This window comes from Melanostigma gelatinosum, assembly GCF_949748355.1.
Source record: "Melanostigma gelatinosum genome assembly, chromosome: 13".
NCBI lineage: Eukaryota > Metazoa > Chordata > Actinopteri > Perciformes > Zoarcidae > Melanostigma > Melanostigma gelatinosum.
In genome coordinates, this window is record NC_136646.1 from 14,502,243 (window position 1) to 14,530,078 (window position 27,836).

Sequence of the window (27,836 nt, forward strand, 5' to 3'; positions counted from 1 at the left end):
ATTTTTATGTGAACTTTATAAAGGATGTATTTCTACTAAAAGCCCAACTTGAAACGTTGGAAGTTTTTCACCGAAATGGAAGGGAATATTCCATGGATTATTTTGTCATTTTTATTGTTTCTTCATATTTGTGAAGGTGAGTCAAATGAATTAAATGTCGTAGCTATGCATCCAGAGCTAGACTGGACATGTCTGGACAACCAAATCAAATCAGGAGAATATCGCTAACGAGCTCGTGGCGTGAGACATTTGTATGTGCAAAGCGGATGTTGTACTTTTTATTTGTATTGTATTTTAGTTTGAGTTACAGCAAAATATAGGGTGATAGATAACGAACACGTTTTTCTCTAAATACCATACACACAATTGTTTTTTTATGTGTATATGTCTTACTTCTGTACAGGGGAAAGTGTTTTTTTAAATTTTTTTTTAAGAAATAATAATTGATCTCTCTTAGTTTCGTCTGTTGGAGAAGTCTGGTGGTGGGCTATGTCTCCTCCACCACCGAGTTAACAAAACTCCAATTGTAGAAGTGGCTCCAACATCAGCAGCACTTTAAATGTTTGGCTGAGGAGCGTGGGCTTGTGAAACGATGCCTAACATAATAGCCAACTTTCCAAAAATGTATTTATTGTATGTGGAGAGGGGGCAGGGTAACAATTTGTTTAAGCTAAATCAGGGGGTGATGCACCGAAGTTGCCCCCTCCCTTTCGAAACAAAGACCTTTTAAACAACTGATTTTTTTCCCCCCCTGGAAACTGTTGAGCAATGACTGTCAGATATGATAAATGAACGTCTCTTAGACAAACTTGTTTCCAAGCAGAAACAATCTCATGTCAGCATGTACTTCTATCAAGGGATCACAAAAGTGTATATGCTTTTTTTTGACAAAGTAAACAACAAACAGGCGTGTGTCTGCAAGATGCCACAAGTGGCCAAAGGCCTGCTAAAGACATGCTTGAGTTTTAAGATTTAAGGAGGTTACATTAATTTGACTGTCTTCAAAATACTTCACATATAGTTTAGAAAGATCACATGCTATTTCAAAGGAACATGCGTGATGGTATTGCTGAGATGAGTTCCTTGTAGGGTTACATGCTCCCCCTTAGGTTGAAGTGGATGACAAGAATTCATTTGTCAGTTGTCTGGTTCTCTAACACATTTCTCTAATTTCCACAGGGTCCCGTTGCGTGGATAAATACAGACCTTGTGAAAATGGAGGGACATGCTTAGATTCACCTTCTCGGTGCATGTAAGTGGAACATATTTAAAGATCTGACTTTTCTCCTGCGTTACTTCTTAAACTCAGCTTTTGTAAGGCATTCAAACCACTTGTTTGTAAAATTGACAGGCTGTTATTTCAGTTGGTTCTTCAAAGGTTCAGGAAAAAAATGAACTCGAGTCTAATACTGAAACAAGTTCGTGAATTTTCTCTCATTATATCCTGTTGGCTTTTAATTTTCAACATTTACAGAAAAGTGGTGAAAGATGGGACACATTAAATTAGGCCTAGATGAGCACCATCAAGCCTCAACATGTTGGGCAGCTACACTCATCCTTTGCACCTGTTAAAGAGCTTTGTCAGACATGTATCACGTCATTATGCTGCACATAGCAAGTCAAGTGTTCGATCTGTTTGTCATTTGTTTGTTATGTGAGTAAATTGCAAGGCTTTAAAACGTTCTTTTTTTGATAAATTGTCTTCGTTTGGTGCCTGCTTTCTGAGCTCTCACATCTTTTGACAGTGATAAGGCTTTTGTTTTTCAAATTGGAGAGGGGGGTTGTGTAGGAACCTATGACAATAGTCAAGTTAAATGGCCTACAGTGTCTTGCCCGGGGGGGTCATCTGTCCTTTTTAAGAACCCTTTAGCTTAGGAAACATGCCTGAGTGTCTTAGGTGGAGGAGATACTTTCATTGCTAGAACAAAAACTCCTGGGTTGCTGGCTGCTTCCCTCCAAAACAGTACATTTATTATTTTATTAGCATGGACTTTACAATACTGCAGGGTTCAAAGTTGAGCCTTTACCAGGAATGCACTTTTCACAAGCAAACGTGAGGGAATTTTTATTGTCCATATATTTCTTCTTCTATACATGAAAGTAACAACATGGTTCTATCAAGTGTTTTTTCTGCCAGTATAGTCACCATTGCACACTAGACAATGTGTAACTCGACTGCATGTGCGACAAGTAACTGCCTCCCACATTTTTTCAATCATTAGCTGGAGGCAAGATGGGTGAGTGTCAATAAGTGAGTCAATGTATAATTATATGAGGCCAGATCTTTTTTATTTTTTTTATTTAATTTTTCTGAGCAAATCATTTCGTGTCAACACCACACAGAAATAGCACTTCCCTACCACAAGTGCAAAGTAACACTCTCAATGTTTTACTTTAGTCCCCAATGTTTTCTTATGGAAGATACCATTCATTCATCCTTTGTGCTCCTTCAATCCTTTTGTGCTGTGTACATGCGTTAGGGGTGTAAAAGCCGTGCACGTGTAACCACTATGCTGGTACAGTGCCAACAAAATGAAGCACTTAAAGTGCAAAGGGAAATTATTTCTAATAGAAGGGGTCATCAAATGTCATACCAGCCAGCGTAGAAAGAGTCCCATGGCAGGGCAGAGCAGTGGAGCAGAGCGTGGACGCATGAGAGTGGTCAGACCAGTCCTAGACAGAGGTGAGTGGTGGAGCCACCCCACCCCTTCCCCTGGGAGCCCACAGAAACAGGAGATTGCAAACAGCAGAAAAGATCCTTTCTTCTACCAGATACCTGCCTGTAACCTGGCACCATCAGAACAGGGCGTAGAGAGGGAGAGAAGAAAGGCCACGGCAAAATGATAAACAGAGTAGAAAGACAGAAACAAAATGCAGTTACAAACAAATAGGCCGACATGTTTCGGCATTTGAAAGGAATTCGGAGAACCAGTAGGAAATAACTTTGCTTGAAATCACCCCTGTTCTACAGAACCACACACACTGTTCTTTGTAGAGAATGTTCATCTGTTCCTGCTTGTTCTCCAGACACTTGCGTGTTTAATTTTTCTTACGGCGGGTATCTTCTCAAGTGACAGTAAAACTGAGTGTATGGCAGCTACCATTGTTACTGTCCCAGATACCAATGTATCGTGTCTCTTGTTAGCAAACACAAACACACTGTAGCTCGAACATGAAAGAAAGGTTCTCTAGCCTCTTACCCATGTATGTGCCTCTGAGTGTGGTGGCTATAGTCCTCAGTTGGCTTAGTTGAGGTTGCAGGCCAGAGATGCTGAGAGGAGATTACAGTGGTAAACTGTTCAAGTGAACATACTGATTCCCATTTCACCGCTTTCAGTTGCTCAGTAAAAATCAGTCAATGTTTACTCCAGTGTACAAACACTCAGTCAATCACTTCAATAGGGTGGTTGGGGAAATCCAGTATTTACAGCAATCTGGTATGAGTCAGCTTGTGTTCCGCTCAGAATCCATGTCAGATGTGGCTTCATGTGAGAAATGGTATAATTAAAGCAGGTAGAATGTGTTTGATGAAGATGATTACCATTGAAATTGATGCACTTCATCACCATATGAATCTGCACTGAAAAGATAAGCACATGTAGGTGAGATGTTGTCTGTTCCAGAGATAAAGATGCTCCGTAACATCAGCTCCGCAATCCAGCCTTAGGTTCAACATAGCACTACACAACATGGCTTACATTCAAAATACCGTGTTGTAATATCAGGTTTTATCTACATTTTCTGACACACTGTTCTCCTTAACAATTCATTTTAAGTGGTGAGCAATAAGTCTCCTTTCTATGATCTTACTGTGGCCCAGAGTTTTGAACTTGACAGTGAAGGGTTGATTGTGTCACAGAGAGTGCGGCCTTCTAGGTGAGCAATCAGGAAGTCCAGTTGAAGAGCTTTGGGCCCCTCAGCTCCGCCCTGTGAGCAGAAAGTGCTGCCCTGCGAGGGCCACAGCGGCGTGGCCGGAGGAGAGATAATTAGGCAGATTGAGAGGGTGTCATTCAGAGAGGATCCAGCTGGAGGGATCGGACTGGGGGCAGGGAGTGGGTAGAGGGAGGCTGGGTTGAAGCGAGGGAGTGGGGGGGGGGGTGGGCTGCGTAGAGGACAGCTGGTGGATGTTGTGATGGTAATCCAGTGAAGTCAGAACTTGACAAAGGGGAAGCATAGGGCCAGGTGCTGCCATTGAGCAGTCAGCCGCCCCCATACTGTGAGAGACAAGCTCCTGGAGGAATGAAGCCGGTAGCTCACAGTCCCTCGAGCACATGTTGCCTCTCTCACAGCGCAACGGCAACCAGGTCCACTCTTTCTCTCTCTGCGTGTCGTCCCAACTCTGGCGGCTCATCCTCTGCCTCTGTGTGTCAACACAGTGGCAGATCGCAGATTACGTCCAGCTCTTTCCTCTGAGCTGAATGGAAATAAATGTGTGGCTTCTTCGCTGCGTGAGGCCCATGGATGGATACAGTGGTCCCCTTTATGTTATTAATGCTTTGCCCTTGGCCTCAGTAGCAGAGTTAGCATATAAATTGTGAGTGTTTTGTTATGACCCGGCAACTCCCAGCCTCTTAGAACATGATGAAGAGGACATCTTTGACTTTGATGGGGGAGCAGACTGTCCAGCAAGGGAGCAGACTGCTGTTTCTCTAGTAAAAAGTTTCCCAATGGCTATTTTATTTAACTTCAAAACACCAAGAACTTGTTCAAACAAACATTTGTTTGAAGAGAATAGACTCATATTCTTTTCGATGTTTTCAATAAGGACAAATTCAATTTTCACAAGGGAGAGGGTACAACCTTTCCAAATGTGAAATGGGGCAAATACAAGCATTTCTGCAATTCAATAAGAAGCAGAAATATACACGCATGCCAATGCACATATTTACTGACGGGCCGTAGCAAAGAAGACCGCTTACATTGTTGGCTACTGTTTTCTTTGGCATCTTTATGGTGGATTAGAAAGGAATGCTTAGTAAGATTCCTCCTGTCCCTCTGGTGCTTTCAGGTTGTTGTCCGTACCTCCCATCCATTCACCCTGGTAGCCCCTTCAGGAATGCCTTCAACAATACTGTCAGCCTAGTCTCATTGGAAATGGGATGTTTGGAATGACTTGTTTGATTTGCAATTACTTTGCAATTTTCTGAGGCGACATGTAGCCCATATCACTCATGGTGTCCTGACAGGCAGATGAAGCCATTGTCATGTCATTATCCAGGAAAGCTAATGCATTACAGACCCAGTAGTTTGAGATTCCTCAAGGAGAGCAGTTGTCATATCTATGAGGAGATGAGTACTGTCTGACCAAGAGGTTACGCCAACATAGGGAGGAAGATTTGGGTTTGTTGTCCTTTATTTTTTCTCTGGGTCATGAGATGTGGTTCCCAGGCCCCGTCACAGGAAGTTGTGCCTTCTGACCTCCCTGCTACGCACATCCTGTCTTATCAGAGAAGCTTAAGCAGCTTACTCAGTCCAGCCAGGTCTTCATGCTCCTTAACTTTCTCGTCTTTTGATACTTGGAACTTGTATGTGGAAAAGAAAACAATGTTTGAGCGCTCACACGTCACACATTTGCAGAAAACAAACCCAGTGTGCTAATTGATTTCATATTTTTTGCATTGTTGTGAGTTGGCACAGGAACATCTTGTTGGAATTTGTGTATTCTTCTTCTTTTTGGAGTCAATTTTTGTCCGAACCACATTCTTTTGTAGGGATAAGCCTGTCTCTGAAACCTCATCCCCTGGTTGTTTGTTCTTTTCCGTGAGAAGATGACTTCTGAAGAGACATTCGGGCAGGCGTGATTGGAATAACTGAGGCCCGCCAGCAAAATTTCCCCAGTCTCTCCCTCCCCTTCAGAAGAGGAAGGGATGGGTCCATCATTAAATGATTCAGGAAAAGGCTTTCACTTTTCCACTAAGCACATTTTCCACCGGCATCTTGATTTCAATGTTCACCTTCTCTATATTTAAGGCTTTGGGACTTAAATACCTTGTCACATGGATATAAGACAAACGTCCTACACTATTATGTATGACTGGCCACCAGTCTTCTTTAACTACCGGTAGTACTTCTTTGGGTGACAGCAGTTTCTGGCTGTTATCTTTTTCTTTAAAAAGTTGCCAGTGCAACGTAAACAATTTCATTCTTCCAGTCACCATTGTTAAATTGGAGTGTGGTTGATAAGTTATAGTTCTGTTTAATCCACTTTAATTATGCATCAAGTGTTTGCTGTGAAATGAATAGCAATACAGGCCATTAGAAGTTCTAAGATAATTTGTCACCTCATGTTTTAAGGCTAATATGAGAAGCATTGGACAAGGCATTGAAGTTGAACTTCCATGTTAGGTTGGGGATGGGGTCCTTTTTTTTTTTAAATTTCACTTTCAAAGTTTAATGGAATCTGGTTCAGTTTAGGTGGTTGGGTGTGGTTTTTGTGGTTGAGTTCAGTGGAGAATGCTTTGAAAGACCTCGACTCTGGGATTCATGCAATGTGGTTATGGGCAAATGCGTTGCTATTTGAAAAATTTCAAGAAGTAGTCTTCCAAAAATCTGTTGACACTTGAGGCAAATTGGTTCAGAGAGTGTACAGACAAAAAGTTTGGGGAAAAAAATACCATCTCTCATTGGGTCCTTTTCATAGCAGCATTAAAGAGCACTTAACAACAAGGGTACATTTTTTTTATTCACTTGGTGCAGAAGATCTGTGCAGTCCCCACTGCCAGGCAAATGCCAGACATTTCTGTATTTATGGTCGTATACATGTGAATCTGAATCGGAGGTGAGAAGGACGCACTGGCAGCCTTCCTAGCTTTCTAGTCAGATTCATTGCTGCTTTTTCTCAAGAGAAAGTTAAATGTCCTTATATTCACATGTTTAATATTCATGCTCTGGGGGGGGGGCTCTGGAAACCTCCTTCTGGAGATTTCAATACCTCCATTGTGTGTCAAAGCACAATTGTTGGAACAAACTTTGCACTTTAGACTGTGAAACACGCATCCTTTTAGACATGATCATTCTTAATTACCGGACTGAATTGGTGCCGCACGGCGCTCAGTGCTACCTGCATATGAAGGCGATCGGTCCTCTGAAGTGCCCCAACTGTCCTTACGAAACCCTGTCTCCCAACACCCCCTTTTTCTCACTCCGGTCTCTCTCACCATGGGTTACTGTTGCCAGGCTACAGCCCAGGCCTGTTGGTCCATGTAAGCCCAGGCCTGAAAGACTAGCTGTTTGAGTCACTGCTCCCCCCCCAGCACTTTCATACAAAGGAGTTCTGACTACTTTAGCTCTTTTATTTGGGCCACAAAACACTCCCCAACCCCCAATCTGGCTCTTTGCTGAGAAAGGGAGAGCAGAGCAGAGGAGGCTGTTGGAAGGAGGGGGGGATGTGGATGGGATCCTGTTGGCAGTGTGGTGTCAGTATGGACTCGCATTAAGGAGTACCGTAGATCTGGTTCCTGCTTGCTCGTAGAAAGGCGGGGGTGAGGGAAAGACGTCTGTGTTGAGAGAAGGAAGGAGACACTGTTTCCCAAAGATCCTAACATTGTGTTTTAGCAGCCTTAGACTCAAATGAAATCTTAAAATTTTGATGAGCTCTTTTCATGCAAAATATATGTGTTGAAATCTTGCCCAAAGTCAAAAGATAGCGGTTCTGTTGTTGCTCTTCCTCTCCATCAGTTTTAGGAAATGCCCTCTGAGATAGGAAGACTCCTTTCTACTTGTTGCTTTGTGGAGCGTGACTGTGTGTATGAACCGTGTCAGAGATTACAGCCTCTTTGTTCACAGGTGAGTCACCTTCTGACCTCCGGCAGAGTAGTTGCTATTGTATAGGAGAGGATGAGCTCAGGTTACCCTGCTTCAGTGACCCAGAAGGCAGGAAAACTGGCATTGTGTTACACACATAAAGGTGACAGAACTCACTTACATAAATCAAACTCGGAAATCACAGTGCACTGCTGTAACATCTTATTTCATATTAAAGAAATGTGTTTGAGGGTAATTTGCACTTCAAACTCTTCATTAAATGTTTAACAATTGCCATTGTCTTTCTTTTATTACTTTCTCTGTGTATCTTCTCTTTTATGGGTTCACGATACTACCCTTCCTCAGAGGCTGAGGCTGGTTGTAAGTTTCTTTTCTTTGTGTTTGGGTGTGTAGTGATTGTTGCATGTGTTTGCATTGTTGCAGTGGTGCCTTCGTGTCAGTCTTTAAAGGTTGTTAAGAGGAACTGTTAATGCATGCGTTTGTGAACGATGACCACATCTCTTGAGTGTTGTGAAATGGTCAATGTGTGTGCGTGTGGTTATGGGTACTAGGAATTTTCCATGAATAAAACAGTACAGTTGTTTTGGCTTAAAGTCTGGCAGGAGATTTAGATGCCAGACACCCAGAGGTTCACTGACATATGTGGACAGATGCACGGTGCCAGGGCTGCAGCTGGCAAAAGTCCTCATATGTGTTGACATGGGGAGATTACCCATTCTGGCCATTCCTCCAGTGTACTCAAAGACCTTCTCAATAATCTGCTCCACTCTCTTCCTCCTCAAAGGTCAGAAGTCGACACTCACTATATATGACTCATTGGCCATTGCGCAACAGCAGCTAGCACCTGCCTTCCACATCCGCCACCAATAAGGCTGGGCCTAGGCGAAGGCATAGTTCTTGCCTTGCTGCTCCCAGATGTAATGGAATCCGCAAGGTTGTAAAGAGCCTGATAAGGAGACTCTCAGGTGCACCAGGACAAAGTTGCATGTCTCTGACAGTGTCCGCACTGATAGCACTCTGATTTGTGTGTTATGGGAGCAGCATGTTGGCTATGAGTCAGACCTAGACAAAAGACCATGTGTTTTGGCTGCTCAGATCAGTGTGAATTTGTAAGGGAGGACAAATTATTTATCAGACACAACTACTATCGTCATTCTCACACACACACACACACCTATACACTAAGACAGACACAAATGAACACAAATGCACTTTATTCTCATAGTTAAACCCACTTTATTCCAAATATCCAGTATTTCAGTCTCCGTAGTGCAACATGCACTTGAACAAACGCACAATACTTTCTGGAATGAGTTTTAAATTATTCTCTGTCTCCACAGAGTCTCGATGGTCTGCCTAGAACAGCCCGTTAAGACTGTAGCTCTTTGGCTTTCATGAGCAGTCGAATGCCCGCAATACAGAGTGGCTCCAGAGGAATTTGACTGTCAGTCTGTGTTGTACTTTTCAGCTCTATAAGCAACTTTCTTCCCTGGCCCTTTCAAAGCCCTCTTTGTGCCACATTTGTGTTTCATTTTTTAGTGACACCCTAGATTCCAGACATAGTTAATTTGCCTCTAAATAAACCCAGCCAAGCCATGACAAATAGCCATGGTGACCAAAAGTGTGTGGGGGGGGGGGGGGGGGTGGTGTTGAGTCGGGTGTCAGACTTGCTTGTTCGTCTGTGAGGTTGCTAGGACAACGGGGATCGTGCATTCGGAGCGAGTCCAGTGTTTTCATAGCAAGGGAAGAGGGATTACAGGAAATATGACATTCTTGCCGGACCAGACCACTCTCTCCTCGTCTTCGTCGCCCTCTCCACCAATTCTACCTTCCAAAGACATTCTCTCCTGCAGAGAAGCCCCAACCCACTCCCTGCAGCCTGAGTGACATTATCATCACAATTAGACGGGGGACCTCTGACATTTGACCTCTCAGCGCGTGAGAGGAGGGGGGTTGTCGGGGGAGCCAAGCTGGCATTCTGGGGGGCTTTAGGAGATGGAAGAGAAGCTGTAATAACTCTCTGGATAACCTTGCTCAACAGTGGTGCTCTAGTGCAGCTTCACTTTAACATTCACACCAAGTTTCAGTGCCTTGGTGCTGATCATGGGAAAAATCTTCATTCCCAACAGCTTTTATAGTTGATACAGATAATTCATTATTTTAATCGACAAACAAACTATTACTTCGGAGGCGTCATAGTTTATTAAGGGGGGAAGGTACATCAAAACAGTAAACGATGAACTGGCGATGCTCCTGTTAAAGAGAATAGATGAAAACCCATTGTTGATCCTGCCCAGGGGTTCCTTTCCAATGAAAGAGAAGACAGAGCCCAAGGGCAGGCCAAAACCTAGCCGTCACTGCCCTGTCATCAGCATCAAACAGCCTGTTTGAAGAGGGGGCTTGTCCCCAGCCAGGGGCTCCATTGTGGGTATAGAGTTACCAGCTCATACTGTACTCCTTAGTAAGTCCAAACCTTGTCTAAACTCCCATAGGACCTTTGCAGAGTGCTATAGGAAGCCATGTTCATATGTTTATCTCAATTTCTGAGTGGAGCAGGTTTAGGTCAGGCTTACAAAACGTCTTCAAAGCCGACATAGCGCAAGCAGCGCATAAGCAGAGCAACAGCAGAAGCTTCATTTCCTCACGTTTGTCTACACAGTTCACGTTCAGCCACATTATTAATTGTATGCCACCTGTGTTTTGCCACTGTTTGTAAGTAGCTGTGTTGATAAGATAGAAGTCTGTCTGTTCCATAAGTTGCGTGTGAGATGGATGACTGAAAATGTGTTATTCCATTTAGCTACCACAGCTGCTTCTCCTATTCGGTTCTTCTGTGCTGTGTGTAGTCCTCGGTTTTCTCATGGCAGTAATTGTTGGCAGTAATACGTTTCCAGACTGCTGTTTCTGGGTGTGTTCGTTTTCATATATGAGAACGGAGCAAGAGCTGAGGTGCGGAAAACTGTAACCGTGTAAGAAGAATGTTAGCTGACATGGACAAACTGAGGCTTTCTAGTTGGAACAGAGGATGTGCCTTGTGAAGCCCGTAGGACAAAGAGATAGCTTCCCTCCATCTTCATTTTGAAATTGTTTGAGTGTATGTGTGTTTTACTTTGTGTGTGTGTATGTACTGCATGGTAAGTACTTGTGGGGTAAGCTATGGTATTTATTACAAATTTGTTCCAGGGTGCAGAATAATTACTCAAGCCAATGCATGAGTCAGCCAGCAGGCCTTGCCACGGTGTCGGGGGCCCTGATTGCCAAACCCAGAACTTGATTGGCTTTGGGCTACACTGGAGTTTGAGTGTCACAGCTCGGTCTTGAATACCTTAGTTTGTCATCTTGTGATCTGTTTTGACATCCAGGTGAAAGACATCCTAATGTGTGTGTGAATTTGTTTGTCCAGATGTCGTCCGGGATTCATTGGTCCTCTCTGTCAGCACCTGGATCCCTGTCATCGATCGCCATGTCTGAACGGAGCAGCTTGCAAGAGCCAGGTGGTCAATGGTATCCCACAATACACCTGTGTGTGCCAGAGAGGGTTCAGAGGTACATCTATCAGAGTTTGTCTAATTGGAGAGATTGGATCTGAGAAGGGAGTTTTAAAGTTCCTATTTTAACTTAATACAATTCACTATTTAATTTCCAGGCCAAGACTGCTCCCTCATTGATGCCTGTGCCACAAGTCCCTGTGCCAATGGGGCCCGTTGTGCCAATTGGAATAACCACTACAACTGTTCCTGCCCACCTGGCTTCCAGGGAAAGAACTGCCGCAATGACATTGAGGAGTGCCGCAAGCCTGGCGTGTGCCTCAATGGTGGCCTCTGCATTAACACCCATGGGTCCTTCCGCTGTCAGTGCCAACCTGGATACAGCGGGCGCACATGTGAGGTGTCCACCCTTCCCTGTGCCCCATCTCAGTGCCTTAATGGGGGCACCTGTCGTCAGACCAGCGAGCATTCCTACGAGTGTGCTTGCCTACCAGGTAGAATAACTCTTAATAAGTTAAATAGACCACACACAAAATAAAACAAGTTAGTGTGCAGACCCTGTTTTTTCCCAGGCCCTTAGCACAGGCATACTGATTTTCCCAGCCTGATGATGTAGCTGTCAGTGCTGTTTCTGGGATTAACTCCTCCCTCCCAGGTCAGCTTCCTGTCTGCTATTAATAGCTAATGATGGGATGGTGGGAGAGTTGTAGAGGCAACCCGCCGTCACTCTACTCCGCTCTGCTCTTTTCACGACAGAAGGAATTTACTTTATGGGCCTTCTAGTTTCCCACTGGGGAGCTGACAGGAAATGTCTCTTGCCAGAGAGGAAGTCATTGAAACTGTGAGAGATTATAAAACAAGCAAACACTGCGGGGAGTGCGGACCTCTGAAGCAGGCAAGAGTCACGGCCGTTGCTGGCATAGTATGGGAACCATCATGAGAAGATGTAAACACTCAGACACCCTCTGAACCTTTTTACTGCCCACGTCACCCCACACCGTCTCGAGTGTGGGAAATATCACTCGACGTCCTGAGTGGAGATGCTCTGGCTCTGGAACAGGAACCACTGAATGTTTAGTAAACGCTCAGTTGGTGTATGTTCCTGTGTCTGTGTATCATAACTCTTTTTGCTCTTCTTCTGTCTCAGGGTTTGAGGGACACAACTGTGAGAATAATGTGGATGACTGTCCAGGTCACAAGTGTATGAATGGAGGAATATGTGTGGATGGAGTCAACACCTACAATTGCCAGTGCCCACCAGAATGGACAGGTACATATCTATTAACAAAATATGAACACAATATACAATGTATGTATCTCATGGTGAGTATGTACAAGCAAATCTATCATCTAATCACTCTAGGGCAATACTGTGCTGAGGATGTCAACGAGTGTCTCATGCAACCCAATGCCTGCCATAATGGAGGTACTTGCTTCAACACCATCGGCGGTCATACCTGTGTCTGTGTTAACGGTTGGACCGGAGATGATTGCAGTGAGAACATCGATGACTGTGCCATAGCCGTTTGCTTCAATGGTGCCACCTGCCATGACCGTGTAGCATCCTTCTTCTGCGAGTGCCCAGTTGGAAAGACCGGTACGTGGGTTTGTCACATGGCCCCCGTGTGCCTCTAAATCCTGGCTGCTGACTAGTTTATTTCATGCGTTTGTGTGTGTGCCGTCCCCACAGGTTTGCTGTGCCACCTCGATGATGCATGTGTAAGTAACCCTTGCAACGAGGGGGCAGTGTGCGACACCAACCCCCTTAATGGCCGTGCCATTTGCACATGTCCTGCCGGCTTTGTAGGAGGTGCCTGCAACCAGGACATGGATGAGTGTTCGATTGGTAAGTCTGCAATTTTTTTTTTTAACCATTTCTCAGTTTCTGTGGTCATAGCCTCGCCGCTTGGTCTTGTTCCCTTAGTGTGTTTCCTATACTGAACCTTAGCCTTCTGCCCGCAGGTGCCAACCCATGTGAGCATTTTGGTAAATGTGTGAACACAGAAGGCTCCTTCCAGTGTCAGTGCGGCCGGGGATATGCCGGCCCGCGATGTGAGATTGACATCAACGAATGCCTGTCCATGCCCTGCCAGAACGACGCCACTTGCCTGGACCGCATTGGAGAGTTCACCTGCATCTGTATGCCAGGTATTCAGGCCTGTTTTATTTCAGCGCTGCCAATGAAACAATACGGAACACCTCAATTCACCCTGATCATCCACTTAAGACAGCCACACACCCCATAGCAGAGTGGAACAACTTATTATTTAAACTTGCTGAAGCATCATCTACAATTCTGCCAGACTGACTGCCAGTGTAGACTGTTATGTAATGCATTCCCATTGACGTTGGGGGTGTGGAGGGTCTGCTCTACTCTCAGTGCACTATACAGCCAGACAGGGTATTAGTTTGGACTAAGTGATGGTTTGGACACTCGGTGACAAAAACACAGTGAAACTCTCACGCACAGTCCTACATGCATCCTGGGGTTTTGGGAACTATACAAATTAGAGCTGGGAGTCGGGTCTATAGGACTGTATGTGAGAGAGGGCGAGCAGTTAGGGGGAGGAGTGTGCTGTGAATACTAATGAGTGGTAGAGTGGTGGGAATGGAGCGGAACAATAGGGCCCCTCTGTGCTCCACTTTGCACCCCTCATACACAGAGAGGGAAAGAGGCCTTTTCCCAGAGCCTCTCCCCCTCCCCCTTCTTTTCCAGAGACAGGCCCTTCCTCATAACCCTCCTCATCATCAGCCAGCCTGGCAAAGCTCATGTGGAGCTGCTGATTATTTCTGATTCCACGCTAGCCTCTCCCCCAGCACTCTGATCCACACTCTGTTTCACCTCAATGAAGGAACCCTCCGTAGTTTGCGAACACAGAATGTATAACACGCATCTGTTGAATGGGACACTGACCCAGGGAGGGAAAATGCTCTGATTTCAGGTCCGTATAGTGGGAACACTGTGGATGCTCTAGGGATCTTTTATCCATTCTGTGGTTCAGCAGTGTGTGTGTCAAAGTGTCAAAATCTCTGAGGCCTCCCATGAGAGAAAAGTTTCCCACAGATCCTTTCCCCATCGCAGAGTACCCACTACTACTGACATACCCGTACATACAAACGGAACATAATGAATCTGCTTCAACTGCAAAAATGTATGTGACTCAGTTTGAACTTCTCTCTTCCAGGTTACATGGGGACTTACTGTGAGGTTGACGTAGATGACTGTGAGAGCAACCCATGTGTGAATGATGGCATCTGTCGGGACATGGTCAATGGCTTCACATGCACCTGCCAGCCAGGTAAGACTTCTCTGCCTCGCCGTGATTTCTCCTCCCTGTGTTTATTTCTCTCCCTGTTAACGACTCGGAGAGCCAAAGTTTGAATGGCCACAGAAACGGAGGAGGGAGGGTAGGCCTTGCTACTTCTGCCTGCTGGCGTTCAGAGCCCACAAGGCAGCCTGTCCTCTCCTCCTGCCTGAACAAAGACACTATTGTGACCCCCGCTCCCCTCCTCTGTGGAATGTGGAAGGGACAGCAGTCTCCCTCATCCTGCCCTGGTGGTGGTGGGGAACAGCAGTCCTGCTAATGAGATTCTTTTCCAGGTCCTCAATTTACATCTGGGACAGACGTCCCCTCTCCACCCCCCATCTAGCTATTGAGCCAGTGGAGCTGATGCAGGAAGGGGATGGGGGGGGTTCCCTAAAAGAGAAAACAATCCCACCGTCTCCTCTAACCCCCCCCCCCCCCCCTTTAGCAGCCCAGGCACCAACACACAGACTGTCGTGACACTGTTAATCAACTGAGCAGTGTGCTACGAATGCACCAATTCACCCCTGTCTGGGCACTTTGCCCACTGATTTCAAGCCTGCTCAGTTTCTCAAGCTTTTCAAGCCAGTAGATTTGAGATATTATTACTTTTGTTATCATTCATAATTCATTCATTATTCATATTATTGTCGTCATTGTTAAAATGAGCCTTTTCTCCACACACTATTTAATTCATTGTACCACTGAGTCAAACAATGCCAGTGTAGAGAAGCCATTGTACAGACACACAGAAATGTGACATAACCTGAAGTGAAATAAAGCTGCCTGAATTGGATTTTGCTGCCCAGATATTTCAAACCACCTGATGGCAATATTGATTTATTTTCACATCCACCTCGTATGCACTACATTGTGTCTCCCTTCTCATAAACAGCATCGAGGTCACAGGCTTTCCAATGCATTCTGTAGTGGTCATCTTAGCCCTGGTCCAAGTGCACAGATGACATGTCCTTAACCAGTCGAGACGCTCGCAAACCCAACCTGAGCCAGACGTCACTAACCTAGCTAAAGACCTCTGCCCTTCTAAGAAGAGACAGAACTGCCCTCTGACCTGAGCACGGACCCTTCCACTGGACCCTCTTTCTGACCCTTCACCTCTGTGTTTGTATGTCCCAGGGTTTACTGGCACCATGTGTCAGATCGACATAGATGAGTGCGCCAGCACGCCCTGCCAGAATGGAGCGAAATGCTACGACCGGCCCAATGGGTTCGAGTGCCGCTGTGCTGAAGGTAAGGGCTTCTGTACCAAATAGTTGTCGGTGAATAATTGTGAGGATGTACACAGCTCAAGATGTCTTCCCAGGCAGAAGAGCAGATGAGCCTTAACCACTTGTTGGGCTGTATTTGGTCTTTGTTAAGTGTTTGTTGTTTTGGGGGGTCAGCTATTTCCCTGGATGTCTGCTGGCCAAGCAGACTGACTTGAGGCCCCTAATCCCCCTCTTTCCCTCGCCGGCTCTCAGGATCATGGGGTCACTGAGGACCAGCAGTTGCCAAGAAAGGAGCCTTGGTCATCACCCCGACATCTGTTCATCTGTTAAACCCCCACATACCACCTCATGCTGCATCTTATCTCTCATTCCTTCACATTCAGTCATGTCCAAGTTTGAAAACAAGCCCAAATACAGTGCGCTACATGAATGTTTGTCACAAAGACCGCATGTATGAGCTGACTGCGTGTATACATTGAAATGTAACATGTTTGTTTGGACCTAAAGCTACCGAGGAGCCTGCTTCATTGTTTCAGTGGCCAGCTGCTTGGTACTCCCTCTGTTTGTGGGCCCCTTCTGTTGAGTGAAGTGGCCCTGTTTGACGTGGCGCAGTCTATTGTTCCCTCCGCCACTGAGAACAAAAGCAGGACTGGGAGGCCTGTGTAGGGCCCTTCTTTACTGCTTTGCCCAACTCGGCACAGCACTACACACATACCACACAAACCAACACACAGACATTGTCGACATGGAAACCACAGTAATCGCAACCCAAAACTCTGGAAAGCTTTTATAAAGAAAAAGTGGGAAACGGACAGAGGAAGTTCAACAAAATCACTAATCAATTGAGAAAAGGTGGAACATTGGATAAAAATGGAACATTAGAATGATAAATGCCTTCATTTAGAAAGAAGCCTTTGCTGCATCAAATGACCAGATGAACAATCTGCATTTATTCTTTTTTTTTTTTCTCATCTTTAGGTTATGAAGGGACACTCTGCAAGAGTAATATCAACAACTGTCAGCCTGACCCATGCCACCATGGTACTTGCATAGATGGCATTGCCAGCTACACCTGTAACTGCCACGCTGGCTACACAGGCTATCGCTGTGAGAACCAGCTCAATGAGTGCCACAGCAACCCTTGTCAGAATGGGGGCAAGTGTGTTGACCTGGTCAACAAGTACATCTGCCAGTGCCAACATGGAACCTCTGGTAAGAGGAATAACTTCAAAATCGCATCGTCGGACCTTTGTTCATTCAAAACTTTTGAATTGTTTTTGTAATAAAAATAATTCATTTCCAGTGAATTTACTGCTAAAGCATGGTGTATGCTCACACATCAATGTAAAAACTCTTTGTCAACACAGGCACAAACTGTGAAATCAATTTTGATGATTGTGCCAGCAACCCATGTGACTATGGCATCTGCAAAGATGGCATAAACCGCTATGACTGTGTCTGCAAACCTGGCTTCACCGGTAAGGCCCTTTTGACAATGAAAGCACACATTTCAGATGAGTAAATCAGTCCTCACTGGAAATGTTTCATGTTTTCTTTCTTCTGATTGTGTCTAAAATCTCTCCTGCCAGGTTCCAAGTGTAACGTGGAGATCGATGAGTGTGCATCTAGCCCCTGTAGAAATGGGGGGACATGTGTGGATGAAGAGAATGGATTTCACTGCCAGTGTCCGGAGGGGTTCAAGCCGCCTTACTGTTACTCCCAGGTGGACGAGTGTGGCAGCAGCCCATGTGTCCATGGCTCATGCAGGGATGACATCAACGGGTACGATTTTGTTTCGGACTTTGTCGCAGTGTTAAGTGGCAGCTTATGTGATGTCAAGGAGAAACTTGGCATCAACTCCTTGCAAGCTTGTTGCTAATCCTACAAGTCACAACTTGTATCGAATGTGTCATCTTTTGGTGTATTGACTGTACTCCTGTATTTCTAGTTATCGTTGTGACTGTGAGCCCGGATGGGTGGGGAAGAACTGTGACCTGGACAGGAACGACTGTTTGCCAAGTCCCTGCCAGAATGCTGGCACGTGCATCGACCAGCTCAATGGCTTCACCTGCAAGTGTCGCCAAGGCTTCAGAGGTGTGGGTGTGTGTGTGTGTGTGTGTGTGGGTGGCTGGCTGGCTGGGGCGGCATGGTAGCACAACACACAGTAACCGCTGGAGTCACCAACATCAAAAGTACAACACAAAGGGAGGAATACACATGTACAGCACATGCAGTGAAGTTGTAACTGAGTAGATTATGGACTTAATAGACTTTTCTTTTGTCTAATTGATTCATACCATGCCCTTCATCATATTCCTCCTCTTGAATGCCAATCATTTACCTCCCCCTAGTGGTGTATTAAAGAAATGCCAAATTCATTCTCCTCAAAATTGAGTTCTGAAATATGTGTTAATGTCTTCTCTGCCTCTCCGACAGGTAACCTCTGCCAGGTGAACATCAACGAATGTGCATCCAGTCCCTGCCTGAACAAGGGCTCTTGTGTGGATGGTGTGGCAAGTTTCACCTGTCTGTGTGAGCTTCCTTACAGTGGACACACTTGTGCTGAGGTCCTCACCCCTTGTTCCCCTAACCCATGTGCAAATCATGCTATGTGCACACACACACCAGACTACTTGGGCTATCAATGTAACTGCCAGTCAGGTTGGCAAGGTAAGCTCATTTTGAACTCGTCATCTCACCGCCTCCTCATCTATGAAATAATCTGCCTTGAATCTTACAGAAAGCCTGAATGCATGAACGCTTATGAACTTGGCTGTGAACCTAAACCTTGTTGTACACTTCTTTTGCCTTTTTCAGGTCAGTTGTGCAATGTGGATGTCAATGAATGCATCTCAAACCCCTGCAAGAACCGTGGGACCTGCACCAACACACTTGGAGGGTTTGTGTGCTCCTGCAGAGCTGGATTTACTGGGCTGACGTGTGAAACGGACATCAATGACTGTTCTCCTAGTGAGTAGCCACGTAAACCTAGCGCGCTGAATTACTAGAACCGTCTGTTGCTATCCAACACAATACCAAGTGTATACTGTTCTGAACCAAAGTCATCTTATCCTTTTGTGCGATCAGGTCCGTGCCTAAGTGGAGGGTCCTGCACAGATGGTGTGAACTCCTTCTACTGTAGCTGCCTGGCAGGCTTCACTGGACCCCGCTGTGCTTTAGAGATCAATGAATGCCAGAGCTCCCCCTGCAAGAATGGAGGCACATGCACGGACTATGTTAACTCCTACACCTGCACTTGTAGGCCTGGCTTTACAGGCATCCACTGTGAAACCAACATCCCTGATTGCACTGAAAGGTGAGCGTTTGAGTCATGGAGACATCCCACATTGTACTTTATCAACCTGCTCATATACACATTTTATATAACTTCTGAATATGACAATATAACTCATGTTCATTCACGCCTGCAGCTCTTGCTTCAATGGAGGGACGTGCACAGATAAGATCAACGGCTATTCTTGTACCTGCCGCTCAGGCTTCACTGGCTCCCACTGCCAATACGAGGTCAATGAGTGTGACTCCCAGCCCTGCCTCAACGGAGGCATCTGTCAAGATGCGCTGGAGTCCTTCCGTTGCTCCTGCCCAAAGGGTTACACTGGCAACCGCTGCCAGGTACACACACACACTCACTCACTCACTCACAGACTCATCTTGAACGGTCTTGTCAGGGCCTTGTGTAGTCATGAATTCGTTTTTAGACTAATAAATCCTGAGAATTTTTTCGATTTGCCTCTTGCCGACCCAGACACCAGTCGACTGGTGCAGACGCTCATCTTCCTGCCAAAATGGAGGACGCTGTCGCCAAAAGGATGCTTCCTTCATCTGTGACTGTAGTAACGGCTGGTCTGGACGTTACTGTGACATCTCCAGGGTCTCTTGTGAGACAGCTGCTCGCCATAGAGGTATGCGGGTATTGCATGTTATTTAACCTCTTGGCCTGTGTTTGTGTTGTAACTGAGTCATCAAGGTTGCGTTTTTCTTCCAAACCTTTCGAATCAGGGCTCCAGACAGATGAGCTTTGCCACCACGGCGGTCACTGTGTCAACACTGGGAATGCCCACTATTGTAAATGTCCTGCTGACTACACCGGAAGCTATTGCGAAAGCCAAGTGGACCACTGTGAAGACAAACCCTGCCGCAATGGCGCCACCTGCAGGGGATATGTGGGAGGGTATCAGTGTGACGTGAGTACATTTCGTTTACAATATTTTGTGCTTCGCCGTCAGTTTTGAGTAAAGTCAGTATTCATCACAATTGTGGAGATAATGTAATTGTCATCTGCATGTTATTGCAGTGTATGCCCGGCTTTACTGGACAGAACTGCGAGATCGAGATCAACGAGTGCCAGTCTCACCCTTGCCAGAACGGAGGCACTTGCATTGATCTGGTGGGACATTACATCTGTTCCTGCCCCCCTGGCACACTGGGTATGCAAGCACACATTCAAAAGTGTATTACTGGAGATTACACTACATGGGAATAAAATGTAATAAATGTATCGTATTTAATAATCCTCTCTTTTTAAAGGTGTTCTCTGTGAGATCAATGAGGATGACTGTGCCCCACCTCTGAGGCTGCGCAGTGCTCCCCCTAAGTGCCTGAACAATGGCACCTGTGTAGACCGAGTGGGTGGATACCGCTGCAATTGTCCCCCTGGATTCACAGGAGAAAGATGTCAGGGAGACATAAATGAGTGTCTCTCTAACCCCTGCAGTCCCTCCAACAGTCTTGACTGCATCCAGTTGCCCAATGACTACCAATGTGTCTGCAAGCCTGGATTCACAGGCCGGAGGTGTCAGAGCAGGTTTAGTGTCTGTGAGTCTCAGCCTTGTCAGAGCGGAGGCGTCTGTTCTGTATCCAGCAGCTCTGCACTGGGATACACTTGCACGTGTCAGCTTGTAAGTTCACATTAAGTATTTAAACACCTAATTGGATTTTGTAGTTTGTGCATGAGAGCTTTTGTTATTTCTTTATTGAAAGTGCAACATCTAAGTGCATGAATGATCGTTTATCCTTAGGGTTATGCTGGGCCCAATTGTGAAAGAAGCATGTCCTGCCGGGAGCTGCCCTGCTACAACGGCGGCAGCTGTGCACTCACCACGAGGGGGGCGCGTTGCGCCTGCCTGCCAGGTTATGGTGGGCCCCAGTGTCAGCATCGCAGCAATGAAGGCTGCTCTTCCCAGCCCTGTCGGAATGGAGGGTTGTGCACTGAAGAGACCAGCTTCCCCTTCTTCTACTGTCAGTGTCCCAGTGGCTGGACAGGCAAACGGTGCGAGCAGAGCAGCAGATCCATTGAGGACACGACACCCTCCTGCCCTCTGGCAGACTGTCAGAGCAAAGCCAAGGATGGTGTTTGCGACAAGGAATGCAACACATTCTTTTGTCAATGGGACGGCGGTGACTGTTCTCTGGCAGTGAACCCCTGGGCTCGTTGTGCAGACTGTTGGCAGGTCTTCAACAACAGCCAGTGTGATGAGTCCTGCAACAACCTTGACTGTCTGTATGACAACTTTGACTGCAAAAACAAGGGGAAAGTTTGCAAGTAAGTTCCCTTTTGCTGCTAACGGGATTCCCCAAAATGTTTCTCTACTGATCTGAGAAACTTGAGCTGATCCTATTTTGTGTGTTGTGTCCAGTCCGATATACGAAGCCTACTGTATAGACCACTATGCTGATGGGAAGTGTGACCAGGGCTGCAACACAGAGGAGTGTGGCTGGGATGGCTTGGACTGCGCAGGGAAGGTTCCAGAAGACCTTGCTGCTGGTGTCTTGGTTGTGGTCGTCCTGCTGCCTCCAGAGGAGCTTCGCCGCACCAGCACAGCTTTTCTGCAGAAATTGAGTGCAATCCTACACACTACAATCCGCTTCCGACTGGACCAAAATGGAGAAGCCATGATTCGCCCCTACACCCGCAAAGACGCACGCCTCAAGCGGGAGTTGCAGCCTCATCAGGAAGTCATCGGGTAAGTCAGGCCTACGATAAACACAAAAGCTGAACTGTTTCCTGTAGATTGTACAATACACTAACCACCTGCCTCTCTGCTATCCTTGTAGCTCGATAGTGTACCTGGAAATAGACAACCGTCTGTGCTCTCAGGGCTTTGAGGACTGTTTCCCTACAGCTGTCAGCGCTGCAGACTACCTGGGAGCCCTGTCGGCTGTAGAAATGCTCCGCTTTCCTTACCCCCTCAAAGAAGTTCGTGGTGAGTAGGGGATACTCAAAAGAACACAAAATAAACTTGTAAAACTTGTATTCGGCACACATGTTTGATTACTACTTTGTCTTCTCACCACAGGTGAACAGATTCCTGATACTGACCCCATACCTCAATGGGGCAAGCTGATGCTGGTGGGGATAGCTTCTCTTTTCCTTTTGGTCATCCTTGTGATAGGCATGTTGATTGCTCGTAGAAAGAGAGAACACAGTACCCTTTGGTTCCCTGAGGGCTTCTTCCTCAAGAAGGAACCCAGCAGCAACAAGAACCGCAGGGAACCCGTGGGCCAGGATGCTCTGGGAATGAAGTAAGTTATGTGTGCAAAATGTAACACCGACGATGTTGTTGGGACTGAATTACTTCAGCGATGCTATTTGTGCTTATATTGTTTAACATATTCATCTGTACACAGACACATGCCAAAGACCGTGGAGGAATCTCTCCTTGGAGATCACGGTGACCATTGGATGGACTCAGACTGCCCCGAGCCAAAAAGGCTCAAGGTCAGTTACACACCTTCTTTACATGTTTCTAGTCAACTTACATACAAGCACAAGCATGTGTATGTACATTTCACAACAACATGTGAGCCTGTATTTAAGCCTGCAGTAAGTAACGAAATAGCATTTTCTGCTTCTGTGAGTTCAGGTTGAGGAACCGAGTATGCTCTCAGACAGTGAAGATGCAGTGGACAGCAGGCAGTGGACACAGCATCACCTTGCAGCCGCAGACATCCGTGTGCCCCCCACCATGGCCCTCACCCCACCTCAAGGGGAGTTTGAGAGCGACTGCATGGATGTTAATGTCCGAGGCCCAGGTTGGTAGTGAGATAATCTAAGTTCGAAAATTGGAGTAAAGATTTGCTGGTTTTCTATACTTTATTTGTATGATCTGTAATGTTGAGCGCTTGAATAGACATAAACTCATCCGTGCCTGTTTTCTCATCTCCTACCAGATGGTTTTACACCTCTGATGCTGGCTTCATTCTGTGGAGGCGGCCTAGAGCCCGAGATAGCAGAGGAGGAGGAGAATGAGGAGTGTTCAGCCAACATCATCTCTGACCTAATCTACCAGGGAGCCTCCCTTGCTGCCCAAACGGACCGCACTGGTGAGACGGCGCTCCACTTGGCTGCTCGCTACGCCCGTGCTGATGCTGCTAAGAGGCTGCTGGATGCCGGGGCAGATGCCAACGCTCAGGATAACACAGGCCGTTCACCGCTACATGCTGCAGTGGCTGCAGATGCACAGGGTGTCTTCCAGGTAAACAAACATCAACAAGTACTGTTTATAGAACTGATTATATAACTGATTTTAGCACATGTATTGTATTAATCATGATGTCTAATTTTTCATCTAGATTCTGATCCGAAATCGGGCAACAGATCTTGACTCCCGTATGTACGATGGTTCTACTGCACTTATCCTGGCAGCACGGCTGGCAGTAGAGGGCATGGTAGAGGAGCTCATCACTTGCCATGCTGATGTCAATGCAGTAGATGAATTGGGTAAGTGTGTGCAAATCCTTACACTTTTTTTTTTTTTTTCTTTTTTCTTCTTCTCCCCAGAGTTTTGTGATAATATTTACTGAAACTATAGATGTGTAATCTCATTGTTTGTCTCTTTCAGGTAAATCTTCCTTGCACTGGGCTGCTGCCGTGAACAATGTGGAGGCCACTGTTGCCCTGCTAAAGAACAGCGCAAACAAAGACATGCAAGATCTGAAGGTATGACATCCACTTCGACTTTCGCAGCAGCTTTGGCTTAAATAGAGTGTTTGTGTCTAACACAGCATCTGTTTGTCTTGTTGCTGTTTTTGTTTTCAGGAGGAGACGCCTCTGTTCCTGGCAGCCCGTGAGGGCAGCTGTGAGGCTGTGAAGGTGCTGCTGGCTCACTTTGCAAACAGAGAGATCACAGACCATATGGACAGGTTGCCAAGGGACATTGCTCAGGAGCGTATGCACCACGACATTGTGCAGCTTCTTGATGAGTACAACACAGTCAGGAGTCCCCAGGGCCATGGAGGGGTTGGACACCACCTCACTGGAGTACACACTCTGTCTCCACTCATGTGCCCTCCCAGCGCCTTCCTGCCTAGTCTGAAGAACACCCCACAGGGCAAGAAGAACCGTCGGCCTGGGGCCAAGGGTTCAAGCCTGGGAGGCCAACATGCTACCAGTCTGAAGGAGTCAGTCAAGGCCCGTAATAAGAAGCTGACCTTGGACATGCAGAGTGCTTTACTGGAGAGCTCAGTTACCCTGTCCCCAGTCGACTCACTGGACTCACCCCACGGGGGAGCTAGCAATGCTGGCTACATAACCAACCCCACTTCCCCTGTGGCCATGCAGTCGCCAGGGCTCTACCACTCCTCCATGTCTGTCCCAAACACCCCAATGGTACACAGTAGCATGTTGGAGGGAGGTGGCCCCTTTGCTGTGTCTCTAGCACAACTCAATGACCTGGGAGTGGGAGGAATGTCCTTGCGCTCCATGGCTTCAGATGTCAACCATGGCTATGTGCTGAGCTCAGGCCAGATGGGGCTCAACATGGGCTTGGTCAGTCCTGTCAGTGTACCCTTTGACTGGCACAGCCGGATGTCCTCCTCTCAGTGTGGTCAGCAGGTGGTCAATCTTGTGCAGAGTAGCCAGGCAGGCATGCACCCACAGAGCCCAGCCATGCAGCAGCAGAACATGCTGATGCACCAACAGCAGCTCTACCGTAATGCCATGCTGCAGCCCACACCTGTTACCTCCACACCTACGATCAGCCCAGTCAAGCTGCCCTCCATTGCTGAGCAGCAGCAGCAACAGCAGCAGCAGCAGCAGCAGCAGCTTATCAACCAGCAGAGCATGGCCCGCATGGGCACCTCCACCCCACCGACACCCCAGACCTCTCAGCCCCCACCATCCTTCTTCCAGCAGCAGCAGATGTCTCAGCAACCTCCTCAGCCTCCTGCTCAGCCCCCACAGGCAGCCACACCAGCAGCCCAGCCCACTCAGGCTGTGCCCTCCCAGCCGAGTGGCAGCACTGCAGGAACGGAGGATTACCCAACCCCTCCCTCTCAGCACAGCTACTCATCCGCACTAGATGCCACGCCCAAGCATTACCTCCATTTGCCCAGTGAGCACCCCTACCTGACCCCCTCCCCTGAGTCCCCAGAGCCCTGGTCTAGCCCCTCTCCTCACTGTGTCTCTGATTGGTCAGATTCCACACCCAGCCCAGCAGTTGCTGGCCCTGCCCAGACCCAAATTACTCAAATCCCAGAGGCCAATGGCAAGATGCAGGTGTTTGCATGAAGATCTCAAGGCCCCTGCTTGAAAAGGGACCTGGGGTGAAATCATTTGTGGACTGGCGCTTAGGCCCGTCTGTTTATATGTGTCAGCCTGTTTCCAAGATTTTCATTGGATTTGGATTGACTGATTATCACGAGGACCGTCTGCTAGTGATTTTGCAGAGGGGAAAAAAGTAAAGGGAAAATGTGTGTTGTCTGAAAAAACAGCAGACAAATTAATGAAGTAATTCTGTCACAGATGGACTTGTTTTTTATTATAAAAAAAAAAGTATATGAAGAAAACCAGGTCTTTCATTTCAAAGACTTAGGGATGCTCTCCTGGAAACTAACAAACGTTTAAAAAGTAGATAAGAGAAAAAAAAGTTCAATGTTGAAGGGAATTCATTTATTTTTATTTATTGTTTTTGTCTCTGAATTGCTTTTTTAGGTGTTTTCACCCTCTTTCTGTCCTAGCCTCTTACATAATGTGCCACTCCCTCCTATTTTATACGGACCGCCAACATTTCTATTTAGCAAGTGATGGTAAAGGAATATAATTCATCATTCAGACCAGTTAACAGACAGAAAGAGAAAAGTTCACCTCTATTAACTGATATTTATTTCGGCCAACAACAACTGGTAAAGATGAGAAACTGGTTCTAGCAGATATATATTTTAAAAGTTGCTCAGCAGTAGTGGTATGTTCTGATTTGATTGAATTGTGGTTATTGATTACTTTCCATGAGTATTATGAATAAGAATGTAGATGAGTGTCTCCGAAGCACTTCAAGTGGCCAGCCTCAAAGGGCAAGTGTGGGTCAAATACAACCTTTAACTGCAATGGATATTTATAATATATGTGTGGCATTAAATCCATGGTAATTTTCCCTTTGAACTTTCAAAATAAATTAGCAGAGTAAAGGTTTAGGTGTAATGCTCCAACTTACCTCCATTCTACTGTTAGCCCTGATGCATGTATTGTTTTGCCTTTTAAAATCAGCCTCTCACTGCCTTTTTAGATTGTTTTTTTTGTTCAATTTGTTTTATACTCTGTATATTTGTGAAAACCATGGATACAGTTTTTTTTAACATCACTTCGGATGTACTAAGCTATGCTCATCAGCTGCTATTTTATGTCACTCTTCCCTGCAAACATTCCTCCATTTTCAGTTTCTTGTTGAACATGGATGCTGTACCGTTCAGCAGCATCCAACCCAGAGTACAGCCAGTTGACAGACTGGTTAGAGGTTCGATCCGTCGAGTCGCCGGACTAAACGGAAACATTCCTGGACTATCTGTGGCAGTTGAGGTCTCGTTGACACTCTGATCTTGTAGTGTCTGTGGTGGAGTCCTGGTCAGTGTGAGGGTGTGGCTTGCTGGGCTGTGACTGCTTGTGCCCTGTCACTCCTCAGGGAGGTGTTTTATGGCATGCAGTGGGACAGTTCCCCTGCATCTACAGTGGCTCCCAGTCCAGGGGCAGCGGAGATGCATCCTCGGATGATTGTTAGAAGAGACTGAAAGGAAAGAACACTACTATGTAGTGCTGCACCCTTAAACTTTTTACAAAAGTCTGAGATGACTCTCCCAGTTGTCCAGCTGACACCTTGTGTTATGTTTGACCAAGTCTTCACCCCCACATCACCCGAGTGTTTAGGACAGATGTCATCCTCTCACTTACTGTGGACATTTCAGCATGAAGTCAGAAGATAATAGTAGGATTTTGAGAAAGTAACTATTGCATTTTCATCTTGTGACGTCATGAACAGAAATTAGTAGGCCACCACTCCTAGCTACTACTTTTGTGGTGACCTAACACAGCCCCTAGTTGTGTCATAGTTTGTCTTTCATTCATTGTTTTATCCTGTTCACTATAGAGCCAGCTACTGTTTTGATCAGACCTGGGAAACATGTTGTTGTTCACAGTCCAGTTCACATTTTACTTACAAAAACTGTGTTTGTTTGTTTTTTTATTTTTATATATAACTGGTCTTTCGATTTTTCCTACCAGGTCGCACTAAGTGTTTTGTACATTTCAACCTCCCAACTTCTGTTTGTAAATATGTTTGTTCTGGGTAGATCTTTGCTTGAGAAGTCTTATGTTTCTGAAATGATTATGTACTAAAAAGGACAAAAATAAAATGTACTTCATTTAGCATTATTTGAAGTGGAGGCTGTGACTGATATGTTATTGGTCTTGTGTTATTAGAACAGTCATAGATATTTTCTATCATTATTAATTTCTATACTTGTTTAAAAGTAGTTCAAAATCACTGTACATAATCCTTTCCACGGTTATTCTTTCTACAGTCAAAAATTGTAAAGGTACTTATAATAAAAACTGTAGGGAACTACATTTTTTTGTGTCCTGGTTTTCAGTAATCGTTTCATATTTTTAAAAGGAGGATATTCATTAATTCCGGTCCTCATAGTCATAACCATTCAAATAAAAATAAATACAGTTACCCGAGATGAATTATTCAACGATTTTATAATCTGAAATGTTACAATTTCTGTCCCAATACAACAGCCAAATAATAAAGGCTGTC

General features: G+C 45.9%; 1 protein-coding gene across 1 annotated transcript; it reads left to right on the top strand.

The window, feature by feature from the left end:
• notch3 (notch receptor 3) lies at window positions 1-27,610 on the top strand. The gene is made up of 32 exons (XM_079281755.1): window positions 1-136; window positions 1,180-1,252; window positions 11,168-11,310; window positions 11,411-11,746; window positions 12,400-12,522; window positions 12,616-12,849; window positions 12,943-13,098; window positions 13,215-13,400; window positions 14,438-14,551; window positions 15,695-15,808; window positions 16,765-16,998; window positions 17,154-17,264; window positions 17,376-17,568; window positions 17,735-17,880; window positions 18,223-18,456; window positions 18,604-18,756; window positions 18,874-19,102; window positions 19,218-19,419; window positions 19,553-19,709; window positions 19,807-19,991; window positions 20,102-20,234; window positions 20,335-20,705; window positions 20,826-21,349; window positions 21,444-21,770; window positions 21,862-22,010; window positions 22,104-22,329; window positions 22,435-22,525; window positions 22,671-22,839; window positions 22,978-23,282; window positions 23,380-23,527; window positions 23,649-23,746; window positions 23,846-27,610. Exons 1-32 carry the CDS (start codon window positions 76-78, stop codon window positions 25,313-25,315), a joined length of 7,395 nt encoding a protein of 2,464 aa, XP_079137881.1. The 5' UTR covers window positions 1-75; the 3' UTR covers window positions 25,316-27,610.
• The last annotated feature ends 226 nt before the right edge of the window (window positions 27,611-27,836 follow it).

Excerpts from the sequence above, each read along its gene's own strand:
- notch3 (XM_079281755.1), top strand. The coding sequence starts at position 76 with ATGGAAGGGAATATTCCATGGATTATTTTGTCATTTTTATTGTTTCTT. Across the intron at positions 13,401-14,437 it reads CACCTGCATCTGTATGCCAG|GTTACATGGGGACTTACTGT; the intron begins GTATTCAGGCCT and ends TCTCTCTTCCAG. Across the intron at positions 17,569-17,734 it reads TGCAGGGATGACATCAACGG|TTATCGTTGTGACTGTGAGC; the intron begins GTACGATTTTGT and ends CTGTATTTCTAG.